The 15,488-nt window shown below is 42.0% G+C and overlaps 1 protein-coding gene across 1 annotated transcript; it reads right to left on the minus strand.

The window, feature by feature from the left end:
• Positions 1-1,184: 1,184 nt before the first annotated feature.
• On the minus strand, positions 1,185-14,584 carry CCDC28A (coiled-coil domain containing 28A). The gene is made up of 6 exons (XM_069725942.1): positions 14,496-14,584; positions 12,039-12,225; positions 9,953-10,113; positions 4,350-4,504; positions 4,097-4,119; positions 1,185-2,607 (listed from the first exon to the last, which is right to left on the minus strand). Exons 2-6 carry the CDS (start codon positions 12,194-12,196, stop codon positions 2,553-2,555), a joined length of 552 nt encoding a protein of 183 aa, XP_069582043.1. The 5' UTR covers positions 12,197-12,225; positions 14,496-14,584; the 3' UTR covers positions 1,185-2,552.
• Positions 14,585-15,488: the final 904 nt, after the last annotated feature.

Genomic DNA, 15,488 nt, shown 5'->3' on the forward strand with positions numbered 1-15,488 from the left:
TGTTCATGTCTGGTGACTGGGCTGGCCAGTCCTTGAGCACCTTGATCTTTTTTGACTGGAGGAACTTTGTTGTAGAGATGGATGTATGAGATGGAGCACCATCCTGCTGCAGAATTTGACCCCCTTTATAATTTGGAATATAAGAGGTAGCTAATACTTCTTGATATTTAAGGCTATTGATATTGCCTTCCATATAATCTGGGTCTTGAGTGAAACCCATGTCAAAGCTAGCTTATGAGGCATGGCTTTGAGGAGAGGTGTTTAGCTTATATGAGGAGTTTTGGAGGAGTTATCAGTGACTGTTTTAGTTTTTAAGTGTGATAATCCCCTTCCCTCCACTTACTTTGGATTTTCCCCATCCTCCACTCCCCGATGCATTCCTCTGTTATATGTGAGTGTATATTTGTATGCCTGGTATTTTCTGTTACACCTGATTTGTGTTGCCTTATTCGTCAGGTTGATGTACTGCGGTACACCGCAGCTCCCCTCCTTCCTGGGTGGGGGAAGGGAACATACAGAAGGCTGATTCAGGAGATAAGGCAAGAGTGGAGGCCCCGGCATCTTCACCTTCAGAAGTATCCTGGGCAATAGGGTGAGCTAGGACGCCCCCTAGTGTTAGGGACAGGGAAGGAGCCCCTGGTCCCGGGTCACCGGACAGCCGAGTCGTGATACAGTGACTGTAAGCGCACCCTGGCATATTTAATGACAGTTGGATCGCACCGATACACAGCTGAGCCGGCTGTCAGCCAACGTGTCAGGACGTGCTTACAACCGCTGCTGACTGTATACAGTGACTGAAGCCACGCTGGCACTTCACTATTGCTGAAAGCCGAAGGCTGTAGGGGAAATAAAGTTAATTTCCCTCTGGTATCCGTACTTTCAGTGAGGCGGCCACACAGCTTTGGGAATGCAATTAACCAGCAAATTGACTTCAGATCTGCACATTAATAGCGTTTAGTGACATGACAGGTTCCCTTAAAGGGACAACCTTTATTTTCTGGAGCCGTAATAGCAATTGTTAGCCTTTGCTAAATCAACTTACGTGGAAAAGATACCAAAACAAACTAAATAATTATGTATTACATATAGAATAATAATGTATTGTTTGGATCCAATAGTGTCCGGTGAAAAAGTCACTTATTCTATTACAATTAAATAAAGCTATGAAAAAAACAACAACAAGAGAAAGCTGTAAATTGTTTTTATTTGGTAAATGCAATCAGAAAAATGAGCAATGTCATAATATACTAGAATGCTGGTATTACCATCTTTTTTAAAGGCAAATTCCTGCCAAAATAGAATGACTTTTGTTTGGACTCCTTAGTGCTACTCTTATGTGTCTTACAGTGCCCCATAACCTTTGATAGTTGTCAACCAAATGCTAAACAACAATTGGGACGTCTGTACATTTATCTGTTTTCCACACATAAAAATGAAAAAGACGACGCCAGACATTTTGGCGGTGTCTTATCTGCCCTGAAAAGTTAATAATAAACTTGTGAGGGATAGCTCTAAAGCTGGCTGTACACATGAGATAGCGGTCGGCAGAACGTTTGTTTCACAAGTAGCAATCTCTTCCGACTTCCCCATGCACTCGAGTGATTTAGTGAGCAGAGTGCTCATTGGTTTTCAATTGGAAGAAAGAAGATTATCATTGCCAGCCACTTCTGGCTGCAGCTTATCTGCAATGAAATGAAAAAAGATTGGGCGTACGTATAATCCGCCCCATTATTATGTCCCGACAACCCCTATCCAGGAAATCAGTTTTATTGATCTGACTTTAATGACCATGGGGGCCTCTAGTTACCGGAAGGAACCATTTTCCAGGCTGTAGGTTATGAGCAGACCCCGTCCGTCCAGCACTACCTGGAGAATAATGAAATTCTCAAAACAGACCACAGGGAAAAGAAGGGTAATTGGGACGTCCAATACCAATGCAAACTTTTCTGTTTTTGGCTAGAAATTAACTTTAAATATCAAAATGAAACAAACCTCCAATAAATCATTGCTGCAAACACTCCAATAAAAAGCATATACTATTCTGCTTGTATTTATAAACTATATACACAGTGGAGGTGCAGCAGTGCCACCCACGCCATCTGCCTCTTACTATACACAGTAGCGTTTGATTGTCAGCAAGTAAACAACATGGATACATAGGCTGGGCGAGCCATTCCCAAAGAGACAGAATGGTATTGCAATACCCCATATAACAACAGTATCAAGTTTATCAAACGCTTCACATATTTGGACCAATGATACAGTAGATTTCTGTGCAGTAGCTATTCTGTACATGCTACATCATCGCAAAAGGAATGAATTCAACTGACTATTTGGGTGGTCACAGTCCACGTCCCCCAAGATCATGAATTTCACAAATCGGGACTGAAACCGCTTATACTTTAATCATGTATTTCACTCGTGTGAAAATATGAGGTATGGAAGATATGAATGGATCATTTCACAAAGCAGCTTTACTAACAAATAGACACTGTACAGAATACTGATAGCACATGATATATGGTGTTCAATAAGCATGTGAGATCACGTCTTCAGTTAGCTGTGGTTTTTGGGATATCTTGGGCATCTGCCAGGTGAAGTTTTTGTCTGAATTGAGAAGTTAAGGGTAGACTAGATAACAAAAAATTTACTTAAAAGTCCACATCACTGACGTCTGGCTTCTCACAGGAATAGGGAACATAGTAAATCTACTATATACAATAGTCCACAGACCAGGAAGGTCTTCTCTACAACTTGCTAGGACACTTCACCATTCAGGTGACGTGCAACATTTGCTTCTATTTTCTGGTAGAGCTGCATTGTCCTCAGACACTGGCATCGAGCTAGAACAGAAAAATTTGGCGAATTGGCTGTTGTCTATTTTTATTGTCTCTTCAACAATGAGAATAGTATGAGGCATCCTCAATTGTGCCAATTGGTGGGTACTCCTCACAAGGCTCCTCTCAAATGTCCTTTTTAGCAGGAGGTCAAACATAGGATGTTGCCCTCAAAAACTATGGTTTTAAAAATTATTTTGGACAGCTTTTCACATCCACTAGTTTAGTACTTCACTAAAAGTCTATAGACATTGAATTTAAAATAACATGAGTCTCATATGCCCGATTTTGGTTGAACTATAAGGGTATGTGCATTCCACTGAGTTTTTCAAAAGGAAGATGGTTTAGGAAACACTGATGTATTTTTTTTTAATCTAAAGTGTCTTTTTTACCATTTTTTTTCCGTCTCCTGTACTCATTTTTGACTTTGATACTTTTTTTCAATAGCATTTTTGTGCTGTCTATTTTACTGCCGTTTTCCAGTCAACAATAGGTAACGAGTTCATACAGGTAATGAGTGCAGAGGAGAACGGCTTCTTAAAGAAAAACTAACAGGTCTCTGAGCCAGAATTCTTGCTGGTTGTTAGATGAGCACATACTTATTTCATGCAATAAATTGCAACTTAATTATGTAAAAATCATACAATGTGATTTTCTGTTTTTTATTTTTAGATTGTGTCTCTCACAGTTGAAGTGTACCTACAATAAAATTACAGCCCTCCATACTTTGTAGGTGGGAAACCTTGCAAATCAACAGTGTGTCAATTACTTACTTTCCCCACTGTAGCTGTTAGCCAAATGGGAGTTTGGCTGACAATCTAAGGCTACGTTCACATTTGCGTTGTTGGGTGCAGCGTCGTCGACGCATACCGACGCATGCGTCATGCGCCCCTATCTTTAACATGGGGGGGGGGGCACATGGACATGCGCTGGTATGCGTTGTATTGCGTTTTACTACGCATGCGTCAATTTGACGCACCAGACAGGGCGCGGAAGACGCTTGTAGCGTCTTGTAGCGTTTTCCCTGCGCCAAAATTCAAGAACATTACTAGTTTAAGGCAACGCATGCGTCAAAAAACATTTGTGTTTTGCGTTGTTGGTTGCGTCGACGACGCTGTGCCCAACAACGCAAATGTGAACATAGCCTTATATGCATGGTGTACTTTACAGTTATTAGATGTACAGACACACATACGTGCACTGTTTCAGCTATGTACACACAATATGAAGGTTGGGAAACCATGAAATGAAAAGGATACATAGAGGAATTCAGCTCTTCTAGCTGCAAGCAAAAAGGAAAAAACTTGTTAACAAAATATGTCATATAACAGATTGATCATACAAGCACAGCAATCATAGATAAATGTAGCTACCAGTGTTTGGTACAGATAATGCCTGGGAATGGCTTGCTTACCACACAAAATCAAAGTAATGGCTGCACTAAAACATGGGCTATACTTTGAAACGACTATAAATATCATTGACCAGCGTATTGTCTATAGTCACACATACGTCCGAGAGAAGTCTGTCTAGATTGGAATCCCTGGCCATCTTGCGTTTGTCTTCTGTCATTTCCTCCAGTTCACCATACAAATCTAAATGCAGACGCGCCAGCTTCTCCTGCAACCCGCGAACATGTTCCATCTGTTCTATCGAGCACTCATTACCTGAAAGAACAACAATGCACAGGCTTAGAGTGATAGTATATACTGGGACATAAAGGGGTTTTCCGGGCTGAACATACATTTCTGTAGTCACTACATGTAACTACAGAGTGTCTGGTATTTGCACACTGTCAGGGATCCACTATGTTGCCTGCTTGGTTGGTTGTCATACTTATAGTCATGTGCCGACTAGATTCTTATCCACGTCTCAATAGTGGTACACAGAGAGGCAGGAACAGTTGCTAGTCGGCACATGAACTTAAGTATACAAATGACATACTTGCAGTCAAGTGACGACCGCACAAGCGGGCAACAGAGCGGAATCCTTCCGTTGTTCATTTGCAATCTTTAAGACAAAGAGACAGGGCAGAAGGCACCACTCCAAATAATGCTGGGATCACCTGTGGAAAGTAATTTAAACTATTACAATGAAAAAGACAAGCCATATGAAATGACATCACCAGACAGTATACAATAAAACAAGTTCTTTATTAATGAACATCTACACAAAGAAAAATAGAGAAAAACAATTAAAAAGTCAATAACAAGACTAACTGAACAACAGGGTAAGTTGATCAACCCTGTCCGGCAGACCGTAAAGAGTATAGCCTCTCATATACAGTGAATATAGCCCAGGTAGAATACACACAAGACCCTAATACATAAATCTCTCACAAGAGACTCACTGGAAATTACCCCCTGCAGCAAGTAAATGAATCAAGCATAGGTGTCAGCTAGGCTACGTTGCTGGAGATAATCAAATACACATCCTGATAACTAAATAAAAGAGATGAACTGAGCAACGAAAGGATGGCAAATATAGGTAGAAGATATCAGAATATCAGCCATTTAGAACCTTATTCAACACAAGATAGATCATGATGAAACCAATGCTGGGTTAATGGAACAACGTTGCTGGGGAAGATGGAAATACAGAAAAGAAAGTGCCTGTATAAAGCACATTTATGATATCAATTGTGTGTGCCAAAAAGAGAGCATAATAACCTGGGTCAACAAAAGGTCCATGCGGCTGACAGGGCAAAGAGTGCCCAACGCGTGTCGCCACTAACGTGTGCCGCCACTAACGTGTGCCTTGGCCCCTGAGGACGCCAGGTTATTAACTGGGAAATAGAACATTCCATGTGTCACTTGCAGATTCAAAAAACCTGGCTCTACTGTTCTTCAGAGAAGATGAAAATAGTCATTAAAAAGTATCAACAATCTGAAAAGACAAGCTTTCAAGACTATTCAGGTCTCTAGGTCAGGCATAGAACACTAAATGGGAAGAGTCACATACACAATATAAGCAATAAGTGACTCTTCAGAGACCCGAGTAGTCTTGAAAGTTCGCTATTTGTTACCATCTTTTCAGTTAATCATTAAAAGGCATCAACCACTGAGGACTCTCAATATTGACTGGTTTTCTACTTGCTAACACGGTACAAAGATATATATCTTTCCTGATAAAGCAGAATTGGTGATACTTTGTAAATAGCCAAATACTGAACAGGGAGTCCCAGATTTACAACTCCTAGTTATATACTCACCTCACGATGACTTCTCCAGCCGTCGTTCTTTACTCTTCTTCCTGCTGTCATGCACTGAATCTCACCATGCATCAAAAGGTTGTGTCAGCATCGCACCTTTATGGCACGCAGTAGCCTTTAGCTATGCGTACTGGCCTATAGTGAAGAAGCCAGGAGATGTGGTACGCCTCAAGACAAAGAAGACCACCGGATGGAGGGCAGTGAGCTGGAGGATGGTCGGAGAGACCAGCGATGCGTCGGTGAGGTATTAGTTTTTAGGTTTTTTTCCCCGGACCTGAACCAACTTATATACATACCAAGTTTATGAACAAACCTACAGTACATGTCTAATTCATAACCCCGGGAATGCTTGTACTCTGCTTTCTCCAGCAGTCCCTTACACAATGAATGGAGCAGACATCAAGCATGCGCACCTCTACTCTATTAAGGATGTGGCTCTGCAGGGCCAGGTTCCACAGCCTTGTTCTGGGTATCGCTTGCAGTGGTCATACCCTCAGCCATCAGTAAGTTACCGTCTATTCTATGGATAACTTCGTATCTGGGGAAAAACCTTTCAAATCCTTTGCTACTGATGTGGTGCTCAAATGAAGTGATAATTTAATTATTTGGGCCAGCACAATTATGATGATATCAAATTCATTTAGTTTCATTATTTTTGCACAATAAATACATCAATGAAGAAATTTGTTTCTATGCCATATTCTGAGGATTTACATTCTTCTGTTAACCCCTTTCCGACATCGGACACAAATGTACGCTGATCTCAGACACCTTCCTTTTGATGTGGGCTCCTGCGGTGAGCCCACATCTTTCCCGGCACATGTCAGCTGTTTTGAACACCTGACATGTGCCCGGAACAGCCACAGGTGGACCACCTGTATTAACCCATTATATGTCGCTGTCAAACTCTTGACAGCGGCATTTAACATGCACTTCCGGCATTCCCGCCGGAAATCTGTCCATCGGTGACCCCATCACGTGATTGCGAGTCACCGATGGGTTGGCATGACAACCAGAGGTCTCCTGGAGACCTCTATGGGTGCCACTGCCAGCTTGCTATGAGTGCCGCCCAGTGGTCTGCGCTCAAAGCAAGTGAGCTATTCTGCTACATACAGGTGATCTGATCATCGCCTGTATGTAGCAGAGCTGATTGGGTTATGGCAGCTTCTAGTCTCCTCTAGACTATTGAACCATGACAAAAGTAAAAAAAAAAAGTTTTAAAAATAAATAAAAAAATAAATACATAAAAGTTCAAATCTTCCCCCTTTCGCCCCATTCAAAATAAAACAAAAAAATAAAAAAAATAAAAAAACAAACCTACACATATTTGGTATTGCCGCTTTCAGAATTGCCCAATCTAGCAATAAAAAAAGGATTGACCGGATCACTAAACGGTGTAACAAGAAAAAAAGACAAAACACCAAAATTAAGTTTTTTTGGTCGCCACGACATTGCATTAGAATGCAATAACGGGTGATCAAAAGAACATATCTGCACAAAAGTGGTATCATTAAAAATGCCAGCTCGGCACGCAAAAGATAAGCCCTCACCCGACCTGAGATCACGAAAATGGAGACGCTACGGGTATATGAAAATGGCGCAATTTTTATTTATTTTTTTAACAAAGTTTGGATTTTTTTTTCACCACTTAGATAAAAAAGAACCTACACCGGTTTGGTGTCTATAAACTCGTAATCACCTGGAGAATCTTATTCGCAGGTCAGTTTTTGCATTTCTTGAACATAGTGAAAAAAAAAACAACTGTGGAATTGCACTTTTTTGCAATTTCACAGCACTTGGAATTTTTTTTCCCATTTGCCAGTACACGATCTGTTAAAACCAATGGTGTTGTTCAAAAGTACAACTAGTCCCGCTAAAAATAAGCCCTCACGTGGCCATATTGACAAAAAATAAAAAAGTTATGGCTCTGGGAAGAAGCCGAGCAAAAAATGAAAATGCAAAATCAAAAATACCTCTGGTCGTTAAGGGGTTAATAGGTTATGAAAGCATAATTTGTTATGTGACAAACTGTAGTTTTCATTGGTGCATACAAATTTTTTATCACACAATTTGGGAGTTGAAATTTACTAAAACAACAATTCTTGATTATTTTTTCTTACTTTTGATTGTACTAAGTGACAAATTTCAGGAATATTGCTAGAAAGCACATATATATATACAGTGGGGCAAAAAAGTATTTAGTCAGTCAGCAATAGTGCAAGTTCCACCACTTAAAAAGATGAGAGGCGTCTGTAATTTACATCATAGGTAGACCTCAACTATGGGAGACAAACTGAGGAAAAAAAATACAGAAAATCACATTGTCTGTTTTTTTAACAATTTATTTGCATATTATGGTGGAAAATAAGTATTTGGTCAGAAACAAACAATCAAGATTTCTGGCTCTCACAGACCTGTAACTTCTTCTTTAAGAGTCTCCTCTTTCCTCCACTCATTACCTGTAGTAATGGCACCTGTTTAAACTTGTTATCAGTATAAAAAGACACCTGTGCACACCCTCAAACAGTCTGACTCTAAACTCCACTATGGTGAAGACCAAAGAGCTGTCAAAGGACACCAGAAACAAAATTGTAGCCCTGCACCAGGCTGGGAAGACTGAATCTGCAATAGCCAACCAGCTTGGAGTGAAGAAATCAACAGTGGGAGCAATAATTAGAAAATGGAAGACATACAAGACCACTGATAATCTCCCTTGATCTGGGGCTCCACGCAAAATTCCACCCCGTGGGGTCAGAATGATCACAAGAACGGTGAGCAAAAATCCCAGAACCACGCGGGGGGACCTAGTGAATGAACTGCAGAGAGCTGGGACCAATGTAACAAGGCCTACCATAAGTAACACACTACGCCACCATGGACTCAGATCCTGCAGTGCCAGACGTGTCCCACTGCTTAAGCCAGTACATGTCCGGGCCCATCTGAAGTTTGCTAGAGAGCATTTGGATGATCCAGAGGAGTTTTGGGAGAATGTCCTATGATCTGATGAAACCAAACTGGAACTGTTTGGTAGAAACACAACTTGTCGTGTTTGGAGGAAAAAGAATACTGAGTTGCATCCATCAAACACCATACCTACTGTAAAGCATGGTGGTGGAAACATCATGCTTTGGGGCTGTTTCTCTGGAAAGGGGCCAGGATGACTGATCCGGGTACATGAAAGAATGAATGGGGCCATGTATCATGAGATTTTGAGTGCAAACCTCCTTCCATCAGCAAGGGCATTGAAGATGAAACGTGGCTGGGTCTTTCAACATGACAATGATCCAAAGCACACCGCCAGGGCAACGAAGGAGTGGCTTCGTAAGAAGCATTTCAAGGTCCTGGAGTGGCCTAGCCAGTCTCCAGATCTCAACCCTATAGAAAACCTTTGGAGGGAGTTGAAAGTCTGTGTTGTCAAGCGAAAAGCCAAAAACATCACTGCTCTAGAGGAGATCTGCATGGAGGAATGGGCCAACATAGCAACAACAGTGTGTGGCAACCTTGTGAAGACTTACAGAAAATGTTTGACCTCTGTCATTGCCAACAAAGGATATATTACAAAGTATTGAGATGAAATTTTGTTTCTGACCAAATACTTATTTTCCACCATAATATGCAAATAAATTGTTAAAAAAACAGACAATGTGATTTTCTGGATTTTTTTTTCTCAGTTTGTCTCCCATAGTTGAGGTCTACCTATGATGTAAATTACAGACGCCTCTCATCTTTTTAAGTGGTGGAACTTGCACTATTGCTGACTGACTAAATACTTTTTTGCCCCACTGTATATATATATATATATATATATATATATATATATATATATATATATATATATATATATATTTATAGTACACACACAGTCATTACTATCTCTGTAATCACTAATGCTGGAAATACTTACCAAAAGCTTGAAGTTTGCCTGAGTGGAAGTCATTCAACAGACTCAGAAGGCCCTTCTCCATCTCCTGAACATCAGAAACATCTGTAAGGAAAGAGTGCTGAATAGGTGCAGAAGCAGCGCCTTTACTTTCTCCCTGAGATTTTGATTTCTCCTTAATGGCTCTGAAAAAGAAAATTGAAAAAATTAAATACAAAACAGTTCAGACCCAAAATGGAGAAATGCAAAACAAATCCTTAGAAAGATTTCTAGATGGCCTTTTTCAATTCCAGTAAATCAAGTTTATCCATTGTATATTAAAAAAATGTTTTCTGGTTTTCTTAATGTACTTTCTGTATTAAAGCCACACAGTTTCCAAAATGTCTGCTTGCAGACATTCAATGGGATCCCTCACGGTCACCATTGAGAGGATAAAAACCTGTCCTGGGTATGGGACGGTCACTGGCTAGTTACAGCCCTGTTATCAGAGGTCTTCACATGACTAGGAGACATTTTGACTAGGGATGAGCAAGCTTGTGGATGATCTGGTTCGTCGGGTTTGACCAGACTTTAGTCAAAAGTGCGGGTTGGGTCCCAAAACTCTACCCGAACGTGAACCAGAACCCATAGACGTCAATGGGGACCCAAAGTTTGGTGCTGTAAAATGGTCATCTCTCTCCTCTGAACTCTAAAACGGACTTCCGGGAGAAGTCAGTGTTCAGAACAGGCCACTAGGTGTTTGGTACGAATACGGAACTTTACAGTTCAGGTTCGCTTAATTCTAATTTTGACAACTTCTTGAGAAACGATATACCTTGCATTTCTTTTGCATCTGTTTATGATTAAAAAATTGATATTCTTGCTTTAAAGTGTATCTGTTGCATAAGATTGTATCAGCAAGTTCTGAAAAGAGCAACCAGAATGGTGAGCAGACTACAAAGTATGTCCTAAGAGAAACGGTTAGAGGATCTGGCAATGTTTAGCTTACAAAAGAGAAGACTGAGAGGAGACTTATTAGCTGTCTAAAATATCTGAAGGGATGGCACAGTGTAGAGGGATCGGCATTTTACTCATTTGCACAAGGAAAGAGGAGAAGCAATGGAATAAAACTGAATGGGAGGAGACACAGATTAGATATTAGAAAAAACTTTTTGACAGTGAGGGTGTTCATTGAGTGGAACAGGCTGCCACAAGTGGTGGTGAATTCTCCGTCAATGGAAGTCATCGGAGGCTGGACAGACATCTGTCTGGGATGATTTAGTGAATCCTGCATTGAGCAGGGGGTTGGACCAGATGACCCTAGAGGTCCCTCCCAACTCTACCATTCTATGATTCTATGAATTTACAATAGATCAGTATTTTTGTTTACAATATAAAAAAGTGAGGCGGTTAAAAATGACAAAAACAGGGGTGTAAAACTGGCCTCATAAAAGATCAGGAGATATGAGGTTAGGGATACAGCCCATAGCCATCAGACCAGCACACTAATGGATATGACCGGTAACTTCTTCCGCTGCCGGCTATGATACTTACAGTCTGTGGAAGACAAATTGTGGAATATTTGTATGGAAGTCTACAGTATGAATTAAACAGGACACTGTTAGTACAGAATGACAGTTCAAACCAAGTACAGGCACTTCCTGCAAAAAGGCAGGGCCAATAATTTACTGCACATTCCCACCTGCTTGGTTTCCATCTATCTCTGCCCTTCTCTGGCCCTATAAATTCAGAGCTGTCAAAAAGGAGTTGGGGTGAAGATACATGGAAACAAACAGCTGAGAAGGCGCCATTAAATGTTCGGCCATGCCAAGAGTGCACTGAGCACCTATACTTGGTTTGAATAGTCATTCTGTGCCGACAGTCCCTTTAAACAAAAAACAAAAAGTTGCTCATGTTCTTTAAAAGGAACACTCCAGACAAAACAAATCCTTTGTGATAAGCCTGCCATTAGGCCTGACGTTGTCAATGAACTTACATATGCAGTTCTTGCACCTGAATATCTAACGTGGCTCTGCCCTGTGAGTTGTTTCAGGATGTGTCTCAGGTTGGCCACAATATTTCCGCAAAGTTACAGCGAGATCTTGTCTCCCAACCCATAACTCACACTCACCTTTTCAGCTTTGGCTTTTGCCCGGTTGGTTGTGGTGCAACATTTGAGAAGCCAGTGCTCCTGCTGAGCGGCACAGAGTTTTTCTTAGAGTTGACAAGAGGTGGAGGGTGACTAGTGGAGGACTTGGGACTCCTCCTTTTCATCTTCCTCTCATCCATTGAGACCAAACTTCCTTCCTATCTTCCTGCTGGAATGAAGACAAAGGTGTTAAAACTCTTCCAAATGGAATTTATTTTGAGCAACAGAACCACCTTGACGTCCCACTTTCTCTACCCATATTGCAATGCAGCAACCCACCATTAATTTTTGTTGTCGTGTTCTACATATTGAGGAGTGTATATCTACATTGCAGCCAAGTATTAAGGGGAGTTTATCACCAGGTTTCTGCTCCCTAAACGGAGACCAGCATAAAGTAGAAACAGGGATCCTGATTCCAGCTATGTGTCACTTATTGGGATACTTGCTGTAGTTTTGATAAAAGCACTGTTGTATCAGCAGGAAATTATCAGTAGAAGACTAGCAAACCACTGCCATGTAATCAACCATATTCACGAGCGCTGTATAAATCACACCTACATTAGGATGCTCTGAAATGGGGCAGCAATAACCTGCTGACAGATTCCATTTTATGTAATGCTCCATGGTTCTCCAGTGATGGTAGTTGTGTATCCCCCTATTAAAGGGAATCTGTCACCTAATTTTGGCCCTATAAGCTTCGGCCACCGCCATCAGGGGTTTATCTACAGCATTCTGGAATGCTGTAGATAAGCCCCGATGTAACCTGAAAGATAAGAAAAACAAGTTAGATTATACTCACCCAGGGGTGGTCTGGTCCGATGGGCGTCGCAGTCCGGCACCTCACATGTTGTCATCCTCCTTGCTGCTGTTGCGGCTCCTGCGCAGGCGTACTGATTTGCCCTGCTGCTCTGTACTGCAGTGTGCAGGCGCCGGGAAAGGTCAGAGAGGCCCGGCTCCTGCGCACTGCAGTAATTTGCTCTGCCCTCAACAGGGCAGAGAAGTACGCCTGCGCAGGAGCCGCAATGGCAGCAAGGAAGACGACGTCATCCTATGAAGATGGGAGGCGCCGGACCCGGACCGCCCCAGGTGAGTATAATCTAACTTGTTTTTCTTATCTTTCAGGTTACATCGGGGGCTTATTATCTACAGCATTACAGAAAGCTTATAGGGCCAACATTAGGTGACAGATTCCCTTTAAAGGGAACCTGTCACCAGGAATAATGCTGTTAACTTGCAGATATGGGGTTAATCTACAGGTTAACAGTAATATGCTGCTGCTGAATGCAGCGGGGAGAAAATGATCTTTATTCTCCTGCCAGCATTCGGTATTCAGTCATGGAGGCGGCGTTGGTTCAGTCACCACTGAGTACACAGAGCTGCGCCCCTGATTACATTGCGGCCAGCTGTCAGTCACGGCCGGGGATGCGGTTACAGCGGCCGCTCTGTATACTCAGTGGTGACTGAACCGGTGCTGCCCTCAATACCGAACACTGGCGGTAGAATAAAGATCATTTACTCCCCGCTGTACTCGGCTGCGCGCATGCGCCAGGCAGCATCATAACACTGTTAACCTGCAGATTAACCCCGTACCTGCAGCTTAGAGTTATTTATGATGACATGTTCCCTTTAAATAAGTAGGCAATTGTGTACAAGAGCTGAGAATTATTTCTTTTTTCCACAGGCACCAGCAAGGGGAACCGTCCAAATTGGGACCCTCAGGCAGACCACGTGGCCATCGTACAGCAGCTATCACCCAAATGATGGCATCACTATGAAAACTGTCCCTAACGAAACACAGCAGTGAGCAACTGAATTAGGTCAGGTGATCATTGTCAGAGCTGCTGACTGGCTGGGACGTGGCACCCAATGCAATGTTTTTGGCTCAGTTTCCGTGTTTGAGGGCCTGGTTAGTGGGTGTAATTACATCATTGATGTGGCTATTAGGCCGTGTTCACACTCAGTATTTGGTCAGTATTTTACCTCAGTATTTGTAGCCAAAACCAGGAGTGGAACAAATAGAGGAAAAGTATAATAGAAACATTTGCACCACTTCTGGATTTATCACCCACTCCTGGTTTTGGCTACAAATACTGAGGTAAAAAACTGACCAAATACTGCTAGTGTGACTGTGGCCATAGTATAATACTATGTATGTGTCACCTGCACATAACACAAGCCTCAGTAGGAACCAGTGACCTCACTGTCAGCTACATATGTATACGCTTTTCCTGATGTCAATAACTCTTCCTCATAGACTCTAAAACTTCCTGCTGACCACCATTGTGCTTATATGAAGTGTGGAACTACAAGTCCCAGTATGCTATGGCAGCGAGCCTATGACGTGCTGACAAGTCTGAGGAAGCAGAGCACAGAGTACACCCACAGCGGACACTCGCCACACACCAAGCAGAATGCATAGCAACTCCCATAGAGACTCACCATTCAGGCGTTCTCAGGCTTAGACATTGCAGTGTGCTGTCTGCTGAGCACCCCGGACATGGGGAAACAACGGCTGTGAATCAAGGTTCCTAGCAAAACAAGTGACAGGGCTGGGAGGAAAAGCAGGTTGTGCGGACACCTAGTGGACAGAGCAGGAATTGCGCCAGCACTAAGAAAACAGTGACGAGCTCAGCAGTCATTTCCACAGCCTGCAAGTGTCTTGTGTCCAGGATGCCACTATTATGTTATACAGAAGTGCATGACAAATGAGGACCTGAATGGGCACGTGTATATGGCCACGTTCACACAGTCAGTATTTGGTCAGTATGTTACCTCAGTATGTGTAAGCCAAAACCAGGAGTGGAACAATCAGATGAAAAGTATAATAGAAACATATGCACCACTTCTGTATTTATCACCCACTCCTGGTTTTGGCTGAGAAATACTGAGGTAAAATACTGACCAAATACTGACCGTGTGAATGTGGCCATAGACATAGCTGACGTCTGCCCGTACAGCAGTGATTGGCATAGGCTGTGAACACTGCCCACTTATCCGTATTGCATCCATGTGTCTGTCCTATGTGCCGCCATATGTCCGTTTTCTACATGTGTATGGCATTCAGCTTTTACATGAACAATTTTTAATAAAGGACAAATAAGTTTCCTAACTGAATAATTATACTGGAACCTGTGTAAAACCCACGTCATGCGGACACTAACCTGTATGTGATCTGTTCTTTCTGCAGCCATCGAGTGATAATACGAATCCAAGTATTTCATGAGGCGAGTATTTATTCTCAGACCGTAAACTGTCCGAATTCCATTCAGAAAAAACAGGTGATTTTTCATCTCCATTGTCACTGGATCCAATCTGTATGAGATCCATCTTTTACTTGTTCACATTTACAAGGCCAGATGCAGTTTCCTATAGAGAATTGCAATGTATTGTTAAAAGCAGATACTATACGGTTGATCTGTAGGGGATCCAATT

The sequence above is a fragment of the Ranitomeya imitator genome, chromosome 5 (assembly GCF_032444005.1).
Source record: "Ranitomeya imitator isolate aRanImi1 chromosome 5, aRanImi1.pri, whole genome shotgun sequence".
Classification (NCBI taxonomy): Eukaryota; Metazoa; Chordata; class Amphibia; order Anura; family Dendrobatidae; genus Ranitomeya; species Ranitomeya imitator.